We start from the raw sequence: 27,284 nt of genomic DNA on the forward strand, positions 1-27,284 counted from the left end.
GGAAGGTAAAGAAGTCAGAGGGGAAGAAGAGAAGCTCATGGTGGAAACCTGACCCAACCTCACATGACCCTAACTGTCACTAATATTCACAGCTGTGATGGAAAACAACACATAATGCAGTTTATGTGTTGTTGTGTAATTGTACTGAAAACAGAATATGGACGGCAAGACATTGTTAAGTTTACTGCAACTTTTGGCTCAGGCTCAGCCACCTCAGCGTCTACTACAGTTCAGTTTTAGACTGAAATCAAGTACTTGCAATGGAACTAAGGTGAAATTAATTTGCTAAGAGGTTTGGTGTTGAGTTCAACTTTGATGCAATAATTCATGCTGTAAACCTGCTTTGCTTGAATATGAAACTGTATGTCAAAAGAGACATGACCTGCATCAATGGCACAAATATGTCTCTACCCTGCACCACTGGTGCAGTGGTTAGCATTGTCGCCTTACCACAAGAGGGTTCCTTGTTTGAACCCGGGGTGGGGGAGCCCCTCTGTGTGGACTTTGCATCACCTCTTGTCAGTGTGGGTTTTTCTCCAGGTACTCCAGCTTCCTCCCACAGTCCAAAGACATGCAGGTTAATTGGTGACTCTAAATTGTCTGTAGGTGTGAATGTGAGTGTGAATGGTTGTCTGTCTCTATGTGTCAGCCCTGTGATAGTCTGGTGACCTGTCCAGGGTGTACCCTGCCTCTAGCCCAATGTCAGCTGGGATAGGCTCCAGCCCTCCTGCAACTCCTAACAGAATAAGCGGATACGGAAAATGAATGAATGAATGAATGAACACAACTGATGTGATTTAGCTCAGTTGCTAATAGAACAAGCTGGTATCGCTAGCTTGGGGACTACTGTGGTTTCTAGCACTAGCATGCTACCACAAGCAGTCACTGCACAAATCTACACCTTCAGTAAGCACATCTGTGGATGTTTGAATCCTCTGCAGTGTTGGCTTTGAGGTTTAAAAGAGATTTGGTTGGAGTTTCGTTGACAGATAAAACTTCGGGGGTGCTCGGTCTTCATTTTTTAAAAACAAACCTGGAAGATGGCTGATAAACAAACTTGAATGCTTTGCACTTTGCACACTGGGGTCTAGTTTTTATGTATTAGGTGGGTGTTGACTTACTGTGTAATATGTTAAAATGATTGAGTGACTTTGAAGTGAAAGGATCATTTAGTTGGTGGTTTGTAAATGCATTCATGCAATGGATGCATTTTTTGATTATTTCCTCTCTTTTTTTTTTTTTTTTTTCATCTTACAACAGTGAATTTGTGACTAACATGTTGAGTGAAACTCACCTTAATCATCAGCTGTACTAAACCCAACATCTCTTCTATCCACTTTAATCATAAGAGGTTGGTTTAAAAATAAATTGTGACATTTCATTTAAATGTGAAAACTGTGTTGTTTGGTTCATTTGCTTTAGAGTTTTCTGACTTGCTTGATCTTGATGTCGTTTTTGTTCTTTTAATCATCTTCTTTCTTCCTCCTCCTCTTCCTTATTCTTATTATATTTTCCAACCATTTGACTATATATATTTCACGTTTCAAGTTTGAGTTTAATGTTATATTTTACATCACTGTACCATCCAGAAATAAATGTTATAATCCTTGATAATATATTTTTAATCATGACTGACTGCCAACGTGCTGCAAGACATGAGCAGCAGTAAAAAACCAAAGCACAATCCTTTTAAAATATTTGTAAAATGTTTAGCATTTCTGATTTATGTTGAACTGACTTGAACCACTTTTATAAATTAATATATAGGTATTTTCTTTGTGAAAACAGTGTAAATCATAGGTATGATCTACCTCTACATATTCATACCCAGACAGCTTTTTAACTCTATTAGATAATGTTTGATCCCAGGCATCAGTTTTTTTATTGCTGAAGCTGCAGCTGAAAAGTGAACTAACATACAATATATTAGAGAAATCTCTGCACTTGAACGTCATCATTGGTTGAGCCCTCTATCCTTTAAATACATATCTAAAGTTCTGGTCTACCAATTTTTTAATGTCACATGTAGGAACACTATATTTGCAGAGTACCATAAGACTTGTGTCACTCTCAGGGGCTCTAAGTGATGCATTATTATTCTTGGCATGTTTAGGGGCTCCTGTCCAAATATAGGCTCCCTGAATTCATTCAAAATTTTAAAAGGCTGCTGATGTGAAAATTAGCCTATAGCTTTACTGTTTCAAATTCACTGTTCTTACCTTAACTGCAATAACACGTCACTACTGTGTTAAAGTTTAGTGAAATTAAGCTGTATGAGATCCAACATCACAAATTGTAGTTAAGCAATATATAAAGATTTTAAAAGTAGAGGATCCGTGACAGAGCCCTGTGGAACTCCATGTTTTGTTTTAATTGTTTGTAATACTAAGAATACCAAAACATTTTAACTGTTGTGCTGCTTTTAACACTGCAGGATCTGAGAGGGGGGGAATCTCCTTGAATAACCTTTTCAAAATGGAAGTAAGTGATGTCATTTCCTGTTGTGGTGCTTGTAGGTGAATGTTGGTAAAGGCAGCCACCCCAGCAAGGTGAAGGTGTTCGGTCCTGGAGTGGAGAAAACTGGACTGAAGGCCAACGAGCCCACGCACTTCACCGTGGACTGTTCAGGAGCTGGAGACGGTAAGAAAGACACACACACATACACAGAGTGATAATTAAGACAGGAATTCCCCCACAGACGGTTTTATTTGGTGTGACGGCAGTTTCCACACTTAAACATGCAGACAAACATTCACCTTTATATTGTCTGAGAGCGATACACACACACACACACACACACACACACACACACACGCTCTTTTCCCCTTGGTGTGTGCTGACGATGATCTCAAGGCAGAAACATCCTGACAGGAAATTCATCAATTTAACCTTCCTGAGCGGAACACACACTCACACAATCATGCTTCATCACCTACCTGCACAAACCAAGTACAAAAATACATTAAAGAGTTTTAAATTGAAGAGAGCAGAACCACTGCAAAAAATACCATATCTACAGTGTAGTTTGGAGGTGGAAGCATCATGGTATGGGGCTGTTTATCCTCTCATGTACCAGCAGAATCCACATCATAAAAAGGGAAGATGAATGGAGCAATATACCCGAAGATACTTGTGAAGAATCTGTAGCCATCCACCAGGATGGTGAGGATGAGGATTCATCTGTATAGATTTATTGAGATAATATCAAAATCTGGTGTAAATTTCGTTTCATGACTAATTGTTCTCCTACGAAACATTTAGAGCAGTGGTTCCCAACTGGTTGAGCCTCTGGGTCCAGATTTCTCCTTAGTCATGAGTTCGAGGTCCCACAGTTTAATATAATGTAATACTTGCTTTCGGCCATGTGCCAAGCTAGTTTTCTGTCTCTGTCAAGTAGCTGTCTGTTCGTCACTCATTCTACAGCAGAAAACGGCACTTCAAAATTAAAGCTCTCTGCTGGAAATTCACTGTACCTAAAAATAAAGTTGCTTCACTTGTCACTTGCGGTCGATTCAGAATGGACCCTTGACCCACTTATGAAACACGATTCACCAGTTGGGAACCACTGATTTAGAGGCTCCTGCAGGCAGTGAGTATTTGATACTGTCAGGATTTTCTTTCCGGTGTTGTCCTGGCATCCTCTGCTCTGTGCACAACAGGTGATTGTATATGATGATATATTGTATGAACACACCTGTCTAGGTTGCACCCCCTGGGTGAAGCAGCTATGGGAGAGCAGGGGAGGGCTGACGAGAGAGAGACGCAGAGAGAGGAGTGTTGATATCGTCAGTGGTGAAAGAATCTGACCTGTTTCTGTCATGTGACACAGCTTCCTGCTTCGTTCCTCTCATACTTTGAATTCCTCCGCTGTGATTGACGGCTCAGTTCTGCTGCAGGAAACTCTTTGATTGTGCCGCTGGTTTAGTTCATTGTTTACATGAGAGCTGATGACAGCATCCCAGGGGCAACGTGTCTGAGTAGGATGAATGAACGGCTGTAAACAGAAACACTCTACCGCCCCCCTGTGGCAGTCAGTGTCACTGTAACACTGGAAACAGTGAGTCGAGTTAATTCATAACACTCACTGTCAAGGTAGCAAGTGACAGAATAAGTGTGTGTGTGTGTGTGTGTGTGTGTGTCCAGGTGACGTCAGCGTGGGCATTAAGTGTGATGCCAACATGGTCGGTGACAAAGAGGCCGACGTGGACTTTGACATTATCCCCAACGCCAATGACACATTCACTGTCAAATACATGCCTCCTGCTGCTGGAAGACTCACCGTTAAAGTCCTGTTTACTGACAAGGTACACACACACACACACACACGCACTGGACAGAAATGAGAGGATAATGGTGGTTTGATATGATGAATTTACTGGGTTTAACTTTTTCCTCACAGGAAGTTCCACAGAGCCCATTTCTTGTCAAAGTAGAACCTTCCCATGATGCATCAAAGGTCAGAGCAGAGGGTCCAGGACTGTCTTGTACTGGTGAGACACAGACACACTCACGCACACAATCAAAATTACCTATTTTCAAATAACTGTTTTTATTTGATGCTATGTCTGTATGTGTTGTTACCTGACTGCTGCACTTCCTCTCTGTCTACCTGTGCAGGTGTGGAGAGCGGTAAGCCGACTCATTTCACAGTGTTGACCAAAGGAGCCGGTAAAGCACCGCTGGACGTCACCTTCTCCTCCCCCGTCAAAGACTTTGACATCATCGACAACTACGACTACTCCCAGACTGTCAAATACACACCTGTACAACAGGTATGCCAAAGAAATGGTAGCACATGAGGTTGAATAACAGACACACAAACACACACCTGTTTAATGGGTACGTTAAATACACACCTACACAGCAAACTGTACAAAGGGTACATCACATTCACACCTGTGCAACTGATTTGTCTGTGCTCTATTTATCAGCCCAGTATAATAATGTATTATATCATTATATAATAACAAATAAATGATTATATTATATACAGAATATTATAATATATTATTAAAATATTATTGTAATATTTTATCATCTCTATCTGAAATGACTGATTAAAGAGGTGTAGACAGACAGAGATATGTAAGTGTAGGTAGATATGTAGAAGTAAGTTCACAAAAGAACAAATAAGCAAAGATATGCCCATGTGGATGTAAGGGATTAGAGTATCTAAAAATCAGTGCCGTTTTGTTTGTTTGTTTTTTGTCTTGTTAAAAAACAAAAGACACGTAACTGAGACATTGAGTCATGTATGCAAAACACCCCATTTCACGTGTCCACTCGAGGTGTGCCATATCATCTCCTTCACCATAATACTGGTATAATTTTTAATATGATATGAAAAATGCATATCAGGATACTCGCAATATTTCGACTTTGAATTGTCTTCTTATTTTGTAAAATGGAGCTGAAGTGTCTGCATGTTGGGTGTCTGCAGGGGGAGCAGAAGATCACAGTGAAGTATGGAGGAGATCCCATCGCCAAGAGCCCCTTCACAGTCGGCATCGCTGCCCCGCTGGATCTGAGCAAAGTCAACGTGGACAACCTGGAAGGAAGTAAGAAATACGTCTTTCTCTGCTTCCTGCCAGCCTTCTGTCCAACTTAGAAACCTCATAGTTGTCCGTCAAGTGTATGAGTTTACATTTTTAACCTCTTCAGTATCAAAACTAGCATCAGGATTTATATTTCTGAATAATTAAACTGACTTAAACTTGACCTGACTTGGCAGCTGTCTCTTGTGTGACCTAACGTCCAATTAATTACTAAATGATTTGCAATAACAAAAAAAGCACCATTTAAAATAGCAAAAGTGCAGACAAGAGGTGCAAAGATAAAAAGATTATTTAAATTATTTAAAATGGAGTTTAAAAATAAGTTTTCAGTCATTACAGGGTGGAGTACGCAGTGTAAAAAGTAATGTTTTTAGCTTTGACTTAAAAGCGGTCAGAGAAAATTAAGTCCTTTTCATCGCTTACAAAATAAATGAATGTCTTTCAGGAGCGGAGGTGAATCAGGAGCAGCAGTTTATGGTGAATACAAAAGGTGCAGGAGGCCAAGGTCAACTGGAGGTGGCAGTGGTGAGTGTTGAGATCACTTTAAAGTGATAAAACTTAGTGAGATTAATTGTTGGTTTTTGTATTTTCACAAGATTAGCTAATAAAATGAAAAATATAGAAAGTTGCCAGATTTATTCTTTAAAAGAGACTGAGGTGTTCAGTGTGTTCCTCTGTGTGTGTGTGTTTGTGTTAATAGCTGAGCCCCAGCCAGCGGGCGGTGAAGTGTAAAGTGGAGCCTCAGCCCGGTAAAGCAGACGTCAGTACGGTCCGTTTCACCCCCACAGAGGAGGGCGTCCACTCTGTCAACGTCTCCTACGATGGACACCCCGTCCCTGGGAGCCCGTTCCCTGTGGACGCACAGCTGCCCCCAGACCCGAGCAAGGTAACATCTGCAGCCATGTTTCCATACCTCCTTTAGGACCACCTTAAAGATCCAGTCTGTTTAATGTTTCTTTTGTTTTCTGTTCCTTAAAGTTATTTCTCACTGCGGTCTTATTTTAAAGCACAGATTTTAACTATATAAACCTTGTCCTCTGTGTCATGATGGCAATTATTTTTGAAGGAAAGCACAAAAATCAACCAAAATAACCCCCAGAAAAAAATAAAAAGATTAGATTCTGTTCCCGCTATATATGTTTAAGAAGATTACAAAAGAAGCGACAATAAATACATCTTCTTGTTCCTTCCACGTCTAAAGGAGACACAGATACAGATTATTATTAACAGTGTAAATCTAACTGAAACGGTTTCATTTCTACAACATTGTGTCATGTCACCATCATCGTCCCCTCCAGGTGAAGGCGTTCGGTCCAGGTCTGAAGGGAGGTCTGGTGGGAAACCCTGCAGAGTTCACCATCGACACAAAGGGCGCCGGCACTGGAGGTCTGGGGCTGACGGTCGAAGGGCCGACTGAGGCCAAGATTGAGTGTTCGGACAATGGCGACGGGACCTGCTCCGTCTCCTACCTGCCCACTGAGCCCGGAGACTACTTGGTCAACATCCTGTTTGAGGAGGTCCACATCCCGGGCTCGCCATTCAAAGCCGACATTCAGCTGCCCTTTGACGCCTCTAAGGTGGTGGCATCAGGGGCGGGCCTGAAAAGAGCAAAGGTGAGTGTCTACAGAGGAAGATAGAAGCTAAAGATTACGCTTTTTATGTACCTTTAAATCAGATTTTGAATTGGTTTGGGATAAATTCAGCAATTATGTTGTTTTTTTCCCACCTGCAAAAACAAAGCATCTGAATTCACTAGTTCTGCTCTGAGCCTCTGATTCTTGCAGTATGAAGTCTGATCCAGCTTGCTGTCTGTGCAGGTTGGAGAGCCCAGTGTGGTGAATGTGGACTGTTCCCGGGCTGGACCAGGAACACTCAGCCTGGAGGACGCACTCGACTCGCCCCCGATCAGTCCCAGTGGTGCTGCACCAGGTTCTAATAACACCAGCAGCCAGTACACACACTATTAGCTGTCAATTAGAACACTGGTGCTTGTACATGTTTTAGCCCAATAAATACAAATCACATGTTCATTCCAAGTCCTCCATTAGTTGTTAGATACATTTCCTTCCTTTCAGACAGACATTTGGTTTCATGCAGAGACTTGAAACTTGAATCGCAGCCTTGTGAAACTTCAGTACTACTTGAGGTCTCTGAGTCTCCAGTCATGTTACTAAAGAGAACTGAAACAAATGGCTGTCTGCAGGGAAAAACCACCAGTGTCGGCCTTTTCACATTTAAACTCTTTTTTGTAAAGCTGTATTTTTATTGAAAGATGTTTCCACTAAAATTAAAATGTGTAAGATGCATGAACATTTTCATCTGTACAGAAGAAAGTAGAGAAAAGAAAGACGTGTATAGACACGCAAATGTACATGTAGGGTTATGATAAACACAATAATGATACAACAACTTATACATACAGGTAAAATAGTGGTAATAATTGGCCCTGGTTACAAAGGGCCAAAATAAGTTTGGTCAGAATACACACATAGACATTTATGTACAGGTTCATGCACAACTTAAAAGTAATTAAACAAAAAAAGACAAAAGAATTAAAGAAATTTGAAAAAAAAAATTGAACAATATTAAAAATCACAAATCCATATACTCAAGAAACACACATTTATAAAAATATTTAGTTGGTATTGAAGTTGTCCCAGTTCCACAAAGTCAAATTGAGTTTTCGTGAAGAGTGTCTTCTGTTAAAAGTACAGCTCATGTTTGAGATGCTCAGTCTCCAGTTCTGTGATGTAAATATACAAACTGGTCTGTGTTGTTTCAGGCGTTAAAGCTAAGACGGAGGTGGTGGACAACAAAGACGGGACCTACACGGTGACCTACATCCCTCTGACCTCTGGCATGTACACTCTGCTGCTGAAGTACGGAGGCAAGGTCGTGCCAGGTTTCCCTGCCAAGGTGACGGTGGATCCTGCTGTCGACACCTCCAAGGTCAAAGTGTTCGGACCCGGAGTGGGTGGAAAAGGTGCAGTATGATCCATCTGAGAGTCGGTGCTCAGCTCTGTGTGGTTTCAGAGAGGGTGTAAAATTATTTTGTGCTCTCAAATTAACGAAGTGAAATGAGTGACACGTTGAACATCGTAATTTGATACATTATGATTTTAAAAAATATAAATTATAGGCGCTTTACTTAAACTAAAACTCACCTCTTTTTTTTCACAGCAGCAGATACACACCTTGTAATTTGACTTGGACTCACAGTTTAAAGGGAGACTCCAGTTTAGTTTTCCCACAAATAAAAAAGTAAAATGAAATTAAAAAAACTCCCCATTTCCCAAAATACACCTCACTTTAATCTTTCATGAGACCTTTCCTGACCCATGTATGCGCATGTCTTTCATATTTAATGTCCCCAGTTTGCAGTGTGGGTTTTCTGTTATAAATCTTCCACAGGCTGAGTAGGACTGACCGTCACTAGTAAACTGAAGTTCATGTGGGAAAAAAATGGTTGGAATGTTTCTTTAAACATACGTTCCTCCCTCCTGTCTCCTACAGCTGTGTACAGAGAAGCCACCACATCATTCACGGTGGACGCCAGTCCTCTGACGCGGCGAGGAGGAGACCACGTAAAGGCGGAGGTCAGGAACCCGTCCGGAGCGCTGACAGACTGTGAGATCACCGACGCAGGCGACGGGACCTACAACGTCGAGTACACTCCTTTTGAGAACGGTAACACACCTGATGCGCCTGTGTGTGTGATCAGGACTGAAAAATATAAATCTTTACCAAACTATTTTTCTGTAACCTACAACAACATATCTTACTCTGATCATCAGCTGCTGTCTGTCCTGGTGTGTGTTACAGGCGTCCACAACGTCCACGTTCTGTATGACGACACACCAGTTCCTAAGAGCCCGTTCAAGGTGTCTGTGTCGGAGGGATGTGACCCCAGCAGGGTGGTGGCTACTGGCCCCGGGCTCCAACAAGCCCTGACTGACAAGCCAAACAACTTCAACATCATCACCAGGTACTGCTTATAGATAGTGGGCAGAGAGTTGTTTTGTAGCGTTTTGTTTCAACGTTAAAGTCTCTAACTTCAGGTCAGACTGTTGTTAATTGTGGGTGTATTCATCCTTCACCAGAGGGGCAGGTATCGGCGGTCTGGGCATCACGGTGGAGGGTCCATCAGAGTCAAAGATGTCTTGCAAAGACAACAAAGATGGCAGCTGCAGTGTGGAGTACGTTCCCTTCACCCCTGGCATGTACGATGTCAATATCACCTACGGAGGAGAGCACATCCCAGGTGAGATGAGATCATTTAAGATGTGTCATGCTGGTGTGGTTTAAGATGACAGCACTGTTTGGTCAGTTGGTTCAGTGTCTGATATTATTCTATACTCTTATTGAGACCAAAACCAACAATGTGTCAGTCCGTCTCTCAATACTTCCTACACAGTCTGTGGCACTCAGCTCCAAGCCCACTGGTACAATCTTTAAAACCAGCTCACAAATATGTGGTTTCATTTGTATGCCTTTCAGTTTGCTATCCAGTATTTAAAAAAAACTACAACTCCCAGAAGGTGGAGCTCCTACCACCGGGGTTGCACACAGGTGTTTTGCATACAGCCAGTGATTAGACTGAGATTGGTTACACTACCAGCCTGTCCATTGTTGCCTCATGTACGATCAGATAAGGTGCAAATAGACCCAAAGTGAAACACTGCAGAGATGTAAGTGTGTGAAATCTTTTTCTACCTAGTGTTGCATGGATTGCTGTGCCATTCATTTTAGTCTTTTTATGGGATTTGTTGAAAAGAAAAATTGTATACAGACTTATCCTTTAAATCTTAACTGTCTTTAAAATTGTCTCTCACGTGTTTGTTAATTTGTCTAGATGTCTAGATTTCTGTCTGTAAACAACTGATGTTTAGAGATGTGTTTTTCTGTTAATGATAAAAAGATGTTGCTGACACACACAGTGTTTCAGTCTAATGTCTTAAAGATGTGGTTGAAGTAAAAAAAAAAAAGCCGCAGCTCAGTTTAATTGACTTTGTTCAGGAAAAGCTCAGCGTGTTTCCGTGTTCGACACCTTTCACAGACTGCTGCTGGTTTGTGGTTCTGCTGTGTGAAGACAGCTGGAGCTACAGAGAGCTGCAGCATACAGAAACCATGTCACCCAGATCAAACTCAGAAAGAGTGGAACACCAGGATAAACTTTATAGACTTATAGCAATTAGCCAAGAGTTAGGCTACTTGTGATAGTAAAGTTTATATTTAAGTATAGAGTTTAAGGATCAGTGATGCACAGGCAGACTGAAAAGCTAAATATGGGGCTGTGTTTTCCAGGAACAGGCAACAAACAATTATTTTTTTCGATTAATCAGTCAGTTATTTTAATGAATATTCAAATAATTGATTGGCCTATAACATGTCAGATACAAAAATGCCCCACCAGTTTTTAAAAGCCTAAATTAATGTCTTTAATTAGTTTGTTTTGTCCAGCCGACACTTCAAAACCTCAAGATATTTAATGAACAGGCCAAAAAATCCTCATAATCTGAGAAGTAGGAACAAAGAAACGTTTGGCTTTTTTGTTCGACTATTAAGCTGTTGCTAATTATTGTTTTAGCTTTAAATGACAGTGAAAATGGGCAACGTATTAAACTTGTTTCTTGTGGGAACAATATGATGCACTGTGTCCACAAATAATCTTTGTTGGCTCTTTAAAAGAAAAAAAACCCCTCAATTTATTTGCTTTTGTGACTTAATCCAACATTTCCTCTTCCTGTTCTTTCCAGGAAGTCCATTCAAAGTCCCAGTGAAGGACGTGGTGGACTCCACCAAGGTCAAGGTGACTGGTCCCGGTGTGGGGTCAGGGGTCAGGGCCAACATCCCACAATCCTTCACTGTGGACTGCAGGAAGGCCGGTGTGGCCCCGCTGGCTGTGGCCGTCACGGCTCCTAAAGGCATCGCAGAGCCCGTGGAGGTGACGGACAACGGAGACGGGACTCACCTGGTGTCCTACACTCCATCTATGGAGGGACCGTACTCTGTGGCCGTCAAGTACGCAGAGGAGGACGTCCCCCGCAGGTACTGAGTAGTACTGCAGAGGCACTATGAGTCAATGCCTAGTTTTTTTGTACTTTATTCACGTACTGGGGTGTTTGTGTTGCCTCTGTCAGGAGCACATCTCCGTAGTAACTGTGTCTGTCTTCTCTTCAGTCCCTTCAAGTTTCGGGTTCTGCCCACTCATGATGCCAGTAAAGTGCGAGCCAGCGGCCCCGGGCTGACCAATGGCGTCCCTGCCAGCTTCCCTGTTGAGTTCAACATCGATGCCAAGGACGCCGGCCAGGGCCAACTGAGCGTGCTCATCACTGTCAGTAACACACACTCATAATTATACACACACATGGGGAAAAAGACATCACACTAAAATATCTGTTCTCCTTCCTCTTCAGGACCAGGATGGTAAACCTAAGCAGCCCAGTATCCACGACAACGGTGACGGTACATACCGGGTGTCTTATATCCCCGACCGTACAGGCCGGTACACCATCGTCATTAAGTACGGCGGTGACGACATCCCTGCCTCGCCTTACAAGGTCCGCGCCACGGCAACTGGAGACGCCAGCAAATGCACCGTCACAGGTACATAACTATGAATTATGATGTCACACAGACAACATAAATAAATGGTTAAAAAAACAAAATAAAATAATATGGAGGGAACAATACCTACTAAAAATGTCTTCCCTCTCCTCCCAGGTCCAGGTGTGGGTCCCACTGTGGCTATTGGCGCGGATCTGGGCCTGGTGGTGAACGCTAAGGGTGCTGGGAAGGGGAAGGTGAGCTGCGTGGTGGTTCAGCCCGACGGCAGCGAGGTGGAGGCCGAAGTAATGGAGAATGAGGATGGCACCTTTGACATCTTTTACACAGCGGCAGCACCTGGGAACTACGTCATCTACGTCCGCTTCGGAGGCGAAAACATCCCACGCAGTCCCTTCAAAGTCATGGTGAGTCATTGTGGTCACTGTGCTCACTCTGATTAGAGAAACATAATAAGTTCATGTGAGCTGAGATGGTTGTCTGTTGCAGTTTTGAACAGAAGACATGGAGACAGACGGAGATCTCACTGTATTTTTTATTACAGTTTGTACTGTATCACAGTATCTGTACGGACTTTTAATATTTTTCTTGTCATTCTAGGCAGCTGCTGGAAATCAAATTAGCAGACTCTGTTGTTTCATCCTTCACTTTAAAGTTTACATGATCACTGTTAATGCAGGTCAAGTGCAGATTGATTTGAAAAGAGGCCAAAACAATCAGCTGATGCAGGTTTAAGTGACGATAAGTTGATTAACTTTTTGACTTCATGCCTTCAGTTTACAGACCAGGATTTACCCACAAAGCCACAGCACTGTATGTCATCAATACCTCTGTCTCTTAGCCTCTGTGTGTGTGTGAGTGAGAGAGAGTGTCGCACTTACCCAAACCAGTCCCACCACACCTGCCCTTCACCAGTGTGTAGCTACACATAATTTCACTCTGTGGTGCAGGACATAAATAAGTAAACTGGATTCTAAGAGTTAAGATCCATCTCACGCCTCAATTGTTTATCAACATAGCTGTCTACACATTCTGATTAACGACTGTCCTTCACGTGTAGCTTTGACCTTTAAGTATTTTAGAGATGTCTGGAGAGCAGCATGTTATGTCATTCAGTGCATGCAAGTCTATTCCTTCAGTGCACACCGAACACACCATACATATACCCTGCTCACATGGCCGGTTTTAATACTGCTGGGTAACTTAATCCATAATAGCACATCAAAAGTAGGCCTAGTGGAATAAAAAATCCAATATCGGCCTCCAAATTATAGTTGAGTGGAAGTATGTAGTAGCAAAAAAATTAAATAGTAGGTACAATTTTTAGCTGCTTCAAGTACAGTACTCGAGTAAATGCATTTATGTTCCAACATTGATAGAAGTATAATGCTCATTGATAGAAATGGGTTTAAGACTCACTTTTTAACACTCTAAAATGTGTGTTGGTGCTGGATTAAGAGAGTGTGTGTTTGTGTGTGTGTGTGTGTGTGGTCAGATTTTAACCCTCACTGTCGTGTCTTCAGGCTACTGATGAGGTACCCATGATGCAAGAGATGCAGCAGCAGGCCGCCCCCGGAGCTGGCTTCCAGCCCTGGGTACCCCCAACACACACACGCATGCATGCACACACTCAAAAAACCCCACACGAGCTAACTTGCTGGAACACACCATATAGATATAGTTATTTGGATGACGATAACAACTGCACAAAGCACACACACTGCACAAAACACACGCACACACACAGCTCCTCTCTCTTGCAGGTGGCTGCTGGTTCAAACTTCTCTCTCCATCCTAAAATGTACTCGCTCGCCTGCTTTGCCTCCTCCATGTCATCGCTTCTCTTTTTGTCTCAGCCAATGGGATCGCGGCAAACATGAATAAATAAAGCCCAGGTGTTTGAGATGTGTTGCAGAAGGCATTGCTATGGTAACGGGTGTTTGAGGATTTTTTTTTTTTCTTCCTCCAGGCAGGGTTTGTTGTGGCGGTCTCTCTCTCCTTTTCCTCAGTGCACTCTCCATCGCTGTGGCTGCATCACAGAGTCACATCATCATCATCATCTTCATCTTCTTCTTCTTCTTCTTCTTCTTCTTCCTTCCTGCTCCATCGCACTACACTTCCCAGGATGCCCCTGTGTGGGCAGGGGCTTGGACGCAGCAGCATGTTTCTAATGCAGGTCACTGGGACGGACAGAAGTTGTTTTCAGTGTTGAATAGAGGCATTAAAATCTTTGTGTGTGTTTGTGTGTCTTCAGGTGACATCAGAAAACTACAAGCCAATCAGCAGCAGCGTTAATGGAAGCGGCTTCAGACCGTTTGACATGGTGATACCGTTCTCGTTCAGGAAGGGAGAGGTCACAGGTGAGACTGATAAGAAGCAGGTTTCATTACAGGTTAACATAACAGTCAAATGGGAATATGCAAATAATATTTACATGTGTCTCCAACTCTCTGACTCTCTCAGGTGAGGTGCACATGCCTTCAGGTAAAAAAGCTCAGCCGCTGATCACAGACAACCTGGATGGGACGGTGACGGTGCAGTACTCACCCACTGAGGCCGGCCTGCACGAGATGCACATCAAATACAACGGCTCACACATCCCAGGTTAGCACAGTCTGCAACTTAGTAAATGGGGTTCTCTAGACTTATTGAATATGTCTTGATAAAGGCACATGTGACCATAATGCTCATACTTTGTTAAATAAATCAATGCAGAGGTGAGAGGTGTGTGCGGGAAATCCTTTTTTTAATTCCCTGCACCACAAAGAAGACAAAGCCAGTGATGTGCATGTCGCCTACCACTCATAGATTGTTATTGCTTGGGTTCAGATTTCCCTTCATTGGAACAAAGGAGCCCAAATGTTAAAAAAAAAAAGATCCAGATTCAAAGTACACTGAAGAGTGAGGACTGAGGACTTCTTCACTTGTAGTTTTAGTGATTTTAAATTGTAGTGGCAATGATTGTGTGTGTGTGTGTTGCAGAGTCTCCCCTTCAGTTCTACGTGAACCACGCCAGTAGTCCCAATGTCACAGCTTATGGTCCTGGTCTGAGCTATGGCGTCGCTAACAAGACGGCCATGTTCACCGTCTGCACAGATGACGCCTCTGAAGGTACGTGAGCTACAGGAAGAGCTGGTAGTTATTCCTGTTAACGACTGTGACTGTGTGAATTAGTCACAGTGGGGTTGGGAAACAATAGTCACATTCTTTTTGTAATCATGAAATTCATTGTTAAAGTTGCACAATTCTGCAACAGAAACAATTTAGTAGTATTCATAGCAGCAACAGTTGTGACAGTATCTGCAGTACTGGTGTTTGTAATGGTGATATTGTAGCAGTAAATTCTTATAATCATGTCAGTATTTTGGAAAGAGGTTTTTATTTTTAGAAATCAGCGATGACATCCTGTTTCAAATATAATCAGTACGTCTGTCTGTCTGTCTGTCTGTATAGGGGGTCTGGACCTGGCCATCGAGGGTCCGTCCAAAGCAGAGATCAGCTGTGTGGACAACAAGGACGGGACGTGCAGCGTCAGCTACCTGCCCACTCTGCCTGGAGACTACAACATCCTGGTCAAATACAACAATGACCACATTGCCGGCAGCCCATTCACCGCCAGGATCACTGGTTAGACTGCAAACACACAGACACAATAACAGGCAGAACATTTGTGATCAATAATCCAAAGCTTTTACAGAACCACTGGAAACAAATCGTTAATGAGAAGTCATGATTTCATTTCTACCCTCCACTGTACAGAGTGAGGTGTAATTTAACAAAAGAGTAGTTCATAACAGACATAATGTAAAATATCTGGGTTCAGCTACACGTTCACAGTGGGGTCCTAACTGTGTGTGTGTTTGTGTTTGTGTTTCAGAGGACAACCAGCGGCGCTCTCAGGTCAAACTGGGCTCAGCAGCAGATTTCTCTCTGGACATCAATGAGACGGACCTGAGCCTGCTGACCGCCAGCATCAAGGCACCGTCTGGACGCGACGAGCCCTGCCTGCTGAAGAGGATGGCCAACAACCACATTGGTAACATGCATACACAAATTCCACACACTCTAAAGTAATTAAACAGTTATAGTAATGTGTTGATTCGAATCTATCCTTTCACCTGTTTTCCTTCTTCTCATTTCCTCTTTTGTTTCCACGTTGCTCACTCTCCACCCCTCAATCCTCCTCCATTTCTCTACTTCCTTTCTCTATTTTCTTTCCTCCTCCTCCTCATGCTATTTCTCCTTCCCTTTCTTAAATTTTGTTTCCTCTCCTTCCTTTTTTTTTAAATTAATTTTTCTTCTCCTTAACCCCCTTTGTTTCGTCCTCTCCCCTCTGCTTCTCTTCTTTCTCCACCTATCCCCTCCTCCATGTTTCTCCAATTCCTCGATCTTTTCCTTTTCCACTTTTCATTACCTCCAAATTGTCTATCTCTCTACCTCCTCTTACTCTATCCCTCCTTATCCCAGGTATCTCCTTCATTCCCCGGGAGGTTGGTGAACATCTGGTCAGCATCCTTAAGAACGGCCGTCACGTCCCCAACAGTCCCATCCCCATCATGGTCGTCCAGTCTGAGATTGGTGACGCCAGCCAAGTCAAGGTTCATGGTGACGGCCTCGTCCAGGGAACTACTTTCAACAACTCCAGCTTCGTGGTCGACACTCGCGAGGCCGGTCAGTATGCAGAGCATCTTTGTCACATCTGTATTTTAATTGTCTAAATGCCTTTTTGTTTTAGCCATGCTAGTGGTTTGACTCTATGGACGATTATATTGTCAATTCACCACTTGGATGGATTGTCATGAAATCTATCAGCTAAAATCTATTGCTAAATGGCAACTATTAGCATGCTAACACGCTAAACTAAGATGCTGAACATAGTGAATATTATACCTGCTACACATTATCATTTTAGCAGTAGCTCAACTACACAGAGCTGGTAGCATGGCAGTAGACTCTTAAGCCCTATTTGCATGGGACTAGTTTAACTGGGGGCCTCTGGTAATTTAATAATTGCAGAGGTCGTCTGTGATCTTAATCCAATGTGAATCTGCCACGTTTGTATTTTGTCAAGTAGAAATTCTCCTACAAATTACCACATTTCACTAAACTTAAAGTATTTTACCAACAATATTATCATATTTATAACACTATTATAACAACACTACTCACAGGTAACTGCTGAGGTTGGGAATTATCACTTAAAAGTCTGACAGCAGCCTGTTTAGCGAGCCAATGGTAGCTTCATGTATCTGTGTGTGTGTGTGCGCAGGTTATGGCGGCCTGGCTCTGGCCATCGAAGGTCCCAGTAAGGTGGACATCCAGACGGAGGACATGGAGGATGGAACATGTGGAGTCACCTACTGTCCTACTGAACCAGGAAACTACATTGTCTCGATCCGCTTTGCAGAGGAACATGTCCCAGGTAAAAAACAAAACAAAACTAATGTTACTGCTCTGTGTGTTTATTTTAAGAAGACATTAAAACTCTTCACACTGAGCATCACATCATCTGCATATACAAACAAGTCCTTCTAACTAATAGAATTTTTTTAGAGAAGCAGGAGACACAATGCATCCAGCAGGTAAACTTCTGAAACAAAAACTATTAGCATCATCATAGATTCTGGATATTTTGATTAGGGAAGAGTAGACTTTTAATGAATGAAAATTAAGTTTATCTTTTCAGACAAATAATTTAAGATGTGTTTATGTTTATCAACAGGAAGTCCATTCACGGTGCGGGTGACAGGGGAGGGCCGTATACGTGAGAGCATCACACGACGACAGAAGGCGGCATCTGTTGCCAGCGTGGGGAGTGTCTGTGACCTCAGTGTGAAGATACCAGGTACAATACAGTTCGCACACACACACACACACACACACACACACACACACACACACGCTTTCTCTCCTCACTAGTCTGAAGGCTCATGATTGGACCACCTTGATGGCAGGCGCAGTAGATTTCGTCTTGTTAGTATCCCTCACATGTAGACATTGGGTGTTTGGTTGTTTTATTGGTCAATAAAAGGTACAAATGAGCGGGTCTTAAACTTGTTAAGTCTCGATGTGTCACAGACTGTCAGCGTTCTGCCCAGCTGAAATCTGGAGACATGCTCGGACTGAACACGTCCTGCAACACCAGAGCAGCTCCTCCTTTTCTAAAACTGTTTCATGTCTGAAGTTATGACATTTCTCTAGTTTCTGTCTCGTTTCTTTCTGCTGCTTTGTAATGACTGTTGTCTGTTAGCTTTGTCTTGTCCTTTCTTAATCTCTTCTTTTCCTGTCTCTTTCCCTCTTCTTCCGTCTTTCCCTTTGTCACCCTGCCTCCTTTTAAAAAAAATCTATTTTGACATTTCTTCATCTCTCCTTCGTCTGTCAGTTTGTCTTCTTTTCTGCCCTAATCTTTCCTCGTTTGTATGTCTTTTTCTTGTTTTGTCCAAATCCACTTTCTCCTCTTCTCTCTTTTCCTCTTCAGTTTCTTCTTATCTTCTCCTCCTTTGTCTTCTGTCCCTGTCACCAATTGTTCCTCTCTTCTTCTTCTTCCACCTCTTTGTCCTCGTTCCCTTCTCTTCCTCCAGTGAGCTGGTTCCTTCTGGCGTTATCTCGGCATCTCCTTTCTCCCACCTCCTCCCGCTCCTACTGCTCCCTCTGGTGGTCTGGAAGATCCAGTGGTTGCAGAACTCGTTCCGCTGCCGTTGCGCAGGATCAGAGCTTCTTCCCTGGGCACGTGCGCCTCATCTCTGGCCTCTCTGGTCTGGTGCTGGCAAGGGGGACGAGGGCAGTGAGGGGTGTTTGGGTCGTTGATGCCTGCTGCCCGGAGGGTGGTGCCAGGGTGGAGGGTGCGTTGTAGCCCTAGGGGGAAAAAAGCAGGGTTGGAAGCACAAGGTTTGCAACATAACATGCTTTATTAAGTTGCAGCTGCTCCTTATTTCTCTTGTCTTTGTTATCTCCTTCTCTCATTTCACTACCACCCAACATTCACTTCATTTTAGCACAAAAAAGTGATAAAACTGTCTGTCTGTCTTTGCAGCAATCGACATGCAGGAAGTCACTGCGGAGGTTATCTCCCCCTCTAGAAAAAAGCAGCCTGCCGAGCTGGTCGCCGCGGGTAACGACACCTACTGTGTGCGCTTTGTACCCACAGAGATGGGTGTGCACACTGTGAATGTGAGGTACAGGGGCCAGCATGTGCCAGGCAGCCCCTTCCAGTTCACTGTGGGGCCTCTCGGAGAGGGCGGGGCCTCCAAGGTGAGAGCAGGAGGTCCAGGACTAGAGGGAGCGCAGGCAGGAGAGCCAGGTAGACTCCCACACAGACATCATCCTCACAGGGACTTAACATCAAGTACATTCATTCCTTTACATCAGGGCTACATGCCTGACCTATAAGAATAAGTCTGTATATGTTCTGTTTTTTTTGTTTGTTTTTTGTGTTTGTCAACAAATCCCACGAAAAGACTAAAATTAACAAAGAACTGATTTGTTGTCCAAAAATACATAATCTGCTACACTGTGTATCATGTCATCAAATAGTCCCCATTAAGTGTTATATTTCCTCCTGACTAATGACTGCTTAAAACTGTGGCCAGCTATTTTTGGAAATTATTGAGCTTTTTATTGAAGATAAATAGAAGATAAATATCTATTTGTGAGCTGTTTTTAAAGATCTACATCTTCTGTAGGAACCAGTGAGGCTGAGGGCAACAGACAGTACAGAGAATTAAAAAAAATAATAATAAAAAAAAAATAAAAAATAGATGGACATTGTTGTCATCGCATTGTTGATTTGTATCCACAGAGACGCTTTCCAGCTCCTGATAATGTAGCTGATTTATGATTATTTTGCCTCATAAATAAAAACACATAACTCTGTCCTACATGATATTCCATTCACTTAAAAATTAAGCATATTGGTATCACTACATGTAGGATCACAATCAAATCTAGAGGTATCGCCTGGACTAATCTGTTAGAAAGAGGTCTGTGTATTGTGGATTTAAAGTTTTCTCATACCTCTCTTTCTCAGCTGACTTCAGTATCTGGACAAGGGAGGCGGGGGCCGGTGGTCTCTCGATCGCCATGGAGGGACCCAGCAGGGCGGAGATCTCCTTCGAGGACCGCAAAGACGGCTCTTGCGGTGTCTCTTACATTGCTCAGGAGCCTGGTAGAGAAAATACACAGTTAAACCTGATGATTGATCACTGATGCATCTCTGTGACTCTAATTTACACCTCGCTCCCTCCTCTCCAGGTGATTATGAGATTTCTGTGAAGTTTAACGACCAGCACATCCCTGACAGCCCCTACCTTGTTCCTGTTGTTGCTCCAGCGAACGATGCACGCCGCCTCACTGTTGCCGGCCTTCAGGTGAGGCATGAGGAGACACCTCCACACCCAGCCTGCCCTGCCTTGCTAAAGGGCTCTGGGGCACAGTTGCATAAAAATGTGATGTCATTAGTAAAGACAGATTTTACTTTGATACAGAAAACATGAACTGGGTGTGATGGTTCGACTGGTTTGGGTTTAACATTGGGATCACATTTATGGCGAGTGATCACTGTAGCAGTAACAAGTTTTTAATGGCTGCTGCTTTGAAATAATGCTGAACAGGATTTCAACATTAAAAATCCAACTCGCTGATTTAAGCCCCCAAAATCCCACTCATGTTTTAAAACTCAACACAGCTCACAGTTGAGTTTCAATACATCAGAGAGCTGCAGGAGGTGTCTTTTCAAGAGTTGTAATGTGAATTAATGATAGTCTAAACGTGTTTTTAGAACTTTTTGCACTGCAACAAAAACAAAGTACTTTGGAGACTCAACACTGAGATGAGTTTCTCTAAAGCTAGCCTTAAATGGCCCTGATCAGTCGAACCTTTGCAGTTGTTCTCATTGTCAGGTTAAATTGTTTAAGTTTTCTTTATGCAACTGGCCTCATGGATGTGACCACAGCCAAGCAAACTCAGTTTCTGTGTCAAGTTGACATGTTGGCCCAAGAGAGGAACTGAAGGAATCCTCAGAGTGTCAAAAAAGAAATGGTTCATCCTTTTTGGACACATTCACAAGTATTAATCAGTGTTCTAACTAGCCGTTATTTTCATAATCAACTAATTGATTGTGCCATTCTTTATATTATCTGTCAGAAAACAGTGAAAAAATGCCTAAAGTTATATCTTCAATTTTCATTGTTCAACCAACTTAAAACCAAAAGGTAATCAATTAACAATCATGTAGTATACAAAAAGGCAGAAAATCCTCACATTTGAGAAGGAGGACCAAAGAGTGATCAGCATTTTTGCTGACAATTAATCAATTAATATAGTTGCTGCAGATCACGAAAGTCAACTACTAGATTAATGTTTCGGCTCTTATTAAACTGTTTTCATTTTGGACAGATTTCCTTGACACAAACTGATGAGTTTAGATACTATTCAAGTTTTGTTGTGATGGTGGTACTGGCGGACATTAGGATTTATCCTCAAATTTATATCAGGAAATCTTCCCTCTCTGGAACGTTTTGCCTGGCTCTGGTCATCCCTCTACTGTCTGGTGTGGAACTGCTGGTGTTTCTCTTGTGTTTCATTTAAAGGCTTTTAACAGCATCATCATCATCATCAGCTCCCTGGTTGCTTAGCTACGGCAGACAGAGGCGGGCCACAGCGAACTCCTGCTGTACTTTTAGAGACTAGTGTGTTTGTCTGTAGCTGTAGACAAATCTCTGCTCTGCTCAGTCTGTAACACTCTCATGTGTTAGGTAAATCTGAGTCGTATAGTACAGTCAACACAGTGAGGTACTTTGATTTGTCCAGCATTAGTATACATAGTAGTGCATGTAAAATTTGATTTGAAAATATAATAATAATAATAATAACAACAGTTATTAACGGTAAGGTGTGGAATTAAACTACTGTTTTGATGTGGGCACTACCACAGAGAGATTTCAAACAATACCCAAACTGTGACACAAGTTTCCATGCGTTTTGTCCAGCCAGTTAATGTGTTTATGAAATGTATCAATTAGAGCCAATTGGTCAAATTTAGCTCATCTCTGTAGTATCAGCAAAGGCATATACGTCCGCTTGTAGGTAAAAAGATGTCGGGACAGAAATGCCAAAGAAAAGTTTGAGGTCATTTAAAAAGTGTCCCTGTTACATAGTTTGTCCACCAGAGAGCACTAATGAGTAACACTATAAAATGTCCCACTCAGTGCATATCTTAGCCGCAGTTCTTAACAAATTTAAAATGAGATTTATTTATTTTTTAACTCCAAGGAAGTACTCAGTAAATCTGATAATGTTTACAACATTTTAAAGACTGTACTGTAACACTGTAGTGTCAGTGTGTGTAACTCTACTTTTTAACACTGTGGCCGTCTGCCTCTGTCTGCTTACGCCATACCAACAGGAGCTCAGGTAAGACTAGAAGACAGTCAATAGAATACATGGAGTGAAAACATTATTTTGTTTGTAGTACTTTACTCCGCTACTGAAAAGTGAGTATGCCGTTGGATATGTGTGTGTGTGTGTGTTTTGAAGTGTTACCTTAATGTCTTCCCTGTTCATCTGTCCATCCCTGCACACTGTGTGTGTCCGACCTTGGTAGGAGTCTGGTCTGAAGGTGAATCACCCAGCATCCTTTGCAGTGTGTACAAACGGAGCACAGGGCAAGCTGGAGGCCAAAGTCCACAGCCCCTCTGGAGCTCTGGAGGAGTGTGTCGTCACTGAGCTGGAAAGAGGTCTCTGTGTGTTTTTATGTGTTTCCAGGGCAACATTTAATGACTTATAGAGGTCTAAAGAAGTCAGATATTGGGGCTGCTGGTAACTAAATCCCCCTGTCCTCTTCTCTAGACAAGTACGCTATCCGGTTCATCCCCAGGGAGAATGGTGTACACAACATCGACGTCAAGTTTAACGGCTCTCACATTCCAGGAAGTCCTTTCCAGGTCCGAGTTGGGGAACCAGGACAGACAGGAGAGCCCGGTCTGGTCTCAGCGTATGGAGCTGGATTGGAGAGAGGCACAACAGGTGGGTCACCTGTCTGTCGGTTAATAATAAGAATAACAATAACATAATAAGAATACTTTAATTAAAGGCCAAAATTATACATTTGTCAATTTTTTTGTGTTTAACAAAAGGATAACACTGTGACAAACGCTGCTGTTTTTTCCCTTTAAATCCTGCAGGTAGCCAGTCAGAGTTCATCATTAATAACACTAAGGCGGGCCCCGGCGCCCTGGCTGTGACCATCGAGGGTCCATCCAAGGTAAAGATGGACTGCAAGGAGGTTCCAGAGGGCTACAAGGTGCAGTACACTCCCATGGCACCTGGAAACTATATGATCAGCATCAAATATGGAGGACCGAACCACATTAATGGCAGTCCATTCAAGGCCAAAGTCACAGGTAAAATGATGAACATCTCTTTGTTAAACTTTCCTGTACTCTGCCACTTTAACAACAAAACAGCTGTTAGTGATTTATGTATGTTTAGTTGTTTGGTGCATTTTTCTTTACCATGGTTAGCTACTTAATCATAAAATATTTATACTCACTCCAATGCATTTTAAAAACAGAAAAATATCTAATCTGGCTAAAATACAAAAATAAATTGAGTGACTTTAAAGGTCCAGTGTGTAAGATTTAGAGGGATGTAGTGGCATCTAGCAGTGAGGATTGCAGCTGGCAATCAACTGAAGTTTCTCCTGGTTAGAATTCCTCCAGTGTTAATTGTTCAGGAGGTTTTTACTGGGAGCTGAATTATCAGCAGAGGCCTCCTCTACAAAACAAACAGACCCTGTGATGTAAACTGATAAAAACACTGAATGAGGAATTTCACGTTATTAAAAAAAAAAAAAAAAACCCAGCATTTTTCCAACGCTGCTTGTTGCGGAGGGGCTTCTAACGACAGTGGCCAATGCAACAACGCAGATGGCCCTATCTAGAGCTAGTGTTTAACTTTTCTCAAATGTAAATTGTAAATGTTACCATTTAGTATAATACTAAATTTGCGTCAAAAAACCCTCAATGATCTGCCTGATTAAAGTTTGTTTTTAGCTTTCAACCCCATCTCATGGTCTTCAGCAAATGGAAGGACGACAGTGACATAGAGTTGAAAGCTACGTATTTGGTGACCCCCTTGGTGTCCTTGTTTGTTCTCCATATACTGAGAAAAACAAACAAACAAACAAAAAAAACCCAGCCTAGATGCAATTAAGTGTGGTAGGTTCACTGTGGTTTGTCAGTTGGCATTCTGGAAAATGCAGGAGGGCAGTAGCTCGTCCTGTTTTTGAGGAGCAACTTTTACCTTTTTGTTTTGTTTGCTCTCCAAAACATTTTGAAAAAGTTTTTCAAGCTTCCACAATAAGTTTTATCAAAAGTAATCATACCTGACTCTTTTCCCTCTCTTAGGTCCTCGGCTGGTGAATGTGACCAACGCCAGTGAGACGTCAACCCTGACTGTGGATCCAGCAGTAAGAGCGTCCAGCGGCAGTTTCGTCCAAAGCTCCATGCCCTGGCTGGGTGACTCTGATGCCAGCAAGGTGCAGAGCCGAGGCCCCGGCCTCAGTAAGGCCTTTGTGGGCCAGAGGAGCAACTTCTCTGTCGACTGCAGCAAAGCTGGTAAGGAAAACTCCACCCACAACATGCTCTAACTGTTGACCTGTAATGATAAATTGTGCATGCATGACTCATGAAATGTTTCTTTGTGGAGAGGGAAGGATTTGCCTTCAGTTTATAAACAAATAGAATCCATTAGGGCAGCAACATGATTGGTCAGGTGATCACAAGACACAAACGCAGACTCTGTTGTAACATGATACAAATACACAGAGATGTAAATCAGTCTTGTGATGTCCATGCATCCTCAGATCTCAACAATTAAGTTGTTGAGTAATATTATATTTTGATAGTTATGACAGATTGTTTTTCTTTCATCTGTCATCACTCTGAAATAAATTGATGTTTTGATACTTCACTCACATGTCTTCCTTTCAACTTCCCAGGTAAGAACATGCTCCTGGTGGGTGTGCACGGTCCTCAGGTCCCCTGTGAGGAGGTTCTGGTCAAACACTTGGGCAATCTGCAGTACAACGTCAGCTACATGCTGAGGGAGCGGGGCAACTACGTCCTGGTGGTTAAGTGGGGCGATGACCACATCCCGGGCTCCCCCTTCCACGTCACCGTCCCATGAGACACCAAGAAACCTGCTGTCATTCCTACTGCACCATTTTGCATCCCTGTTAGAGATGGACACATAAGTTACACTGTAAATGATTGTCCAGTAAATAAGTTGCATCTAAAAGTTCTGTGTGTACATTTTGCTTTCAGATGTGTTCAGTTTAAATCACGAGTAAAAAGGATTTTCAGCCCTGAGAGAACTGATTCATTTGTTTTTCGATTTGCCAAACTGCCCTTAAAAAGGGGGGAAAAAAAGTTTCAGAAAATTATAAAACTAACAAAAAAACTGAAATTTTTAAGGGAGGAGAAAATGAACACATCCATGAATGGAGACTCTGTACTCTGTTAGTTGGACACACTTTCTGCAGTGAATCAGGGACGCAAAATAGTAAAAGATACCATAATCTGACCTAAAACTGGAGCTGTAAAGAAAACAGGCAGAATTAATTTGATTGGGAAAGAGGGATCTCAGTTGATTTTTGCTGCCCTGGAATTGCCAATTGACAAATTTTGCACTTGACGATAGTTTTTATACTTGACCAGTAAATTAATGATTGCTTGACATTTAGTTGGTGAGAATGTCACAACACAACAGCTCGGTGTACCTGCGCCTCTGTTTCCAAAACTAGATTTGGACTGAAGCACCTATCCATACTGAGTGTATAACTTACAGTAGATGGTGGTCAGCACACCCCCAGTTTGAAGAAGCACGCAGGAATACCACCACGGAAGCTCAGCAAAACATATTTTTGCCACCTAAAAAAAACAAAAGTCAGTTTAAGTGTATGCTATATTTACAGTGTTTTCATTGCTTTACCTTAACGTTAGACAGCCCTTTCGAACGGGGAACTGAAACCGTTATATCGCTCTCTTCAAAGCCATCAGACTCCTTTGACCAAAACAGTACTTTTACCTCTCAGAACACAGAAGCTGCTGATCTACTGCTGCCTTGATTGGTAGTTTGTTTTTGTTACTGTGTGACTTCTGTATTTTAAAGGGTTAGTTTGGATTCACAAAAGTCACACAGTAACACAAAAAAGTGTAACCAATCACAAGAGTGGTAGACCAACAGCTCCTGTGTTCTGTGAGTTAAAGTATTTTTGTCAATGGAGTCTGGTGGCTTTGAAAAGAGGAGAGTTAAAGGTTTTAGTTACTCATCAGAAAGGGCTGTCGGAAGGAAAGGTAAAGCGGCGACAATATTCTCAATATAGCATACACTTGGACAGATATTGAATATTTTTTTAGGTGGCATCCATGGCAATACATTGCTAAGCCTCCATTGTGGCACTCCTGCCTGCATCTCCAAACTGGGGTCAGACATCTACAGTAGATAATACACTGACTATGGATAAGTACGTCATAGAACCCCACTTCAGAAAATCAGAACTATCCCTTTAACATCTCAATTGAAAGAAGAAAACTGGAACTCTTTGTTTGGTTAAATTGGCAGTATGAGGTTTCTTCAAAGTGTGGATGGGCCGCACTCGCTCCGACAGAAGTGTCAAACTGTTCGTGACTACTGATGTTTATTGTTGATTTCTACGTTCTAGAATCCCTTGAGTACTAAATGTTGCCATAACGAATCAATGTCTGTTAAAGCTGCCTTCCCACTACTGTTCCCTGCACTGTACAACAGACTACTTAATTATGTGCTAGAGGTTTGGGTTTATTGCTGTTTCTGTTATTCCTTCAGCTGTATTTTTTTCACACGAACAGATCTGACTTAACTTTGTGGCTCAGTTCTGATGTACTTCACGTCTGCTTGAACAGAGTAAAAATGACAGTCTTGTAGATGCTGGATGACGAGGGTTCAGATTTGATATTGATATTAATCAAAGTCTATCATCCTCAGCACCTCTCTACCAGTGTATGTGTTTGACTGTACTTTGAAAAGTCTTTCACTGCATTAAAACTACAATATTATGATTAAAAATCAGATCTGTCTTTACGTCTTACCTGGATGTTGTTGCCTAATCACTGCTTCTTTTGATAC

At 42.4% G+C, this 27,284-nt stretch overlaps 1 protein-coding gene and 1 long non-coding RNA gene across 3 annotated transcripts in view; one reads left to right on the forward strand and one right to left on the reverse strand.

The window, feature by feature from the left end:
* The window catches only part of LOC126386347 (filamin-B), an 81,716-nt gene extending 54,438 nt beyond the window's left edge, over positions 1–27,278 (forward strand). The window contains exons 16-49 of one of the 2 annotated variants that reach the window (XM_050038621.1): positions 2,517–2,640; positions 4,144–4,304; positions 4,400–4,490; positions 4,618–4,772; positions 5,441–5,558; positions 6,001–6,080; positions 6,256–6,441; positions 6,854–7,168; positions 7,373–7,484; positions 8,338–8,538; positions 9,069–9,242; positions 9,378–9,540; positions 9,656–9,816; positions 11,312–11,603; positions 11,736–11,889; positions 11,972–12,161; positions 12,279–12,526; positions 13,643–13,714; positions 14,374–14,479; positions 14,583–14,723; positions 15,102–15,230; positions 15,573–15,746; positions 15,997–16,155; positions 16,587–16,790; positions 17,389–17,541; positions 17,842–17,964; positions 19,153–19,419; positions 20,146–20,283; positions 20,370–20,485; positions 22,720–22,852; positions 22,965–23,141; positions 23,300–23,518; positions 24,524–24,733; positions 25,117–27,278. In XM_050038621.1, coding sequence (XP_049894578.1) covers positions 2,517–2,640; positions 4,144–4,304; positions 4,400–4,490; positions 4,618–4,772; positions 5,441–5,558; positions 6,001–6,080; positions 6,256–6,441; positions 6,854–7,168; positions 7,373–7,484; positions 8,338–8,538; positions 9,069–9,242; positions 9,378–9,540; positions 9,656–9,816; positions 11,312–11,603; positions 11,736–11,889; positions 11,972–12,161; positions 12,279–12,526; positions 13,643–13,714; positions 14,374–14,479; positions 14,583–14,723; positions 15,102–15,230; positions 15,573–15,746; positions 15,997–16,155; positions 16,587–16,790; positions 17,389–17,541; positions 17,842–17,964; positions 19,153–19,419; positions 20,146–20,283; positions 20,370–20,485; positions 22,720–22,852; positions 22,965–23,141; positions 23,300–23,518; positions 24,524–24,733; positions 25,117–25,304 — 5,634 coding nt within the window. In that variant the 3' untranslated portion in view covers positions 25,305–27,278. The remainder of the gene's footprint in view (positions 1–2,516; positions 2,641–4,143; positions 4,305–4,399; positions 4,491–4,617; positions 4,773–5,440; positions 5,559–6,000; positions 6,081–6,255; positions 6,442–6,853; positions 7,169–7,372; positions 7,485–8,337; positions 8,539–9,068; positions 9,243–9,377; positions 9,541–9,655; positions 9,817–11,311; positions 11,604–11,735; positions 11,890–11,971; positions 12,162–12,278; positions 12,527–13,642; positions 13,715–14,373; positions 14,480–14,582; positions 14,724–15,101; positions 15,231–15,572; positions 15,747–15,996; positions 16,156–16,586; positions 16,791–17,388; positions 17,542–17,841; positions 17,965–19,152; positions 19,420–20,145; positions 20,284–20,369; positions 20,486–22,719; positions 22,853–22,964; positions 23,142–23,299; positions 23,519–24,523; positions 24,734–25,116) is intronic. The other variant, XM_050038622.1, reaches the window with a different exon arrangement.
* Positions 17,958–22,798, reverse strand: LOC126386352 (uncharacterized). Its single transcript, XR_007569488.1, has 4 exons — positions 22,659–22,798; positions 20,426–20,540; positions 20,133–20,280; positions 17,958–18,974 (listed from the first exon to the last, which is right to left on the reverse strand). It is a non-coding gene; the product is annotated as an uncharacterized LOC126386352 (long non-coding RNA).
* Positions 27,279–27,284: the final 6 nt, after the last annotated feature.

The sequence above is a fragment of the Epinephelus moara genome, chromosome 24 (genome assembly GCF_006386435.1).
Source record: "Epinephelus moara isolate mb chromosome 24, YSFRI_EMoa_1.0, whole genome shotgun sequence".
NCBI lineage: Eukaryota > Metazoa > Chordata > Actinopteri > Perciformes > Serranidae > Epinephelus > Epinephelus moara.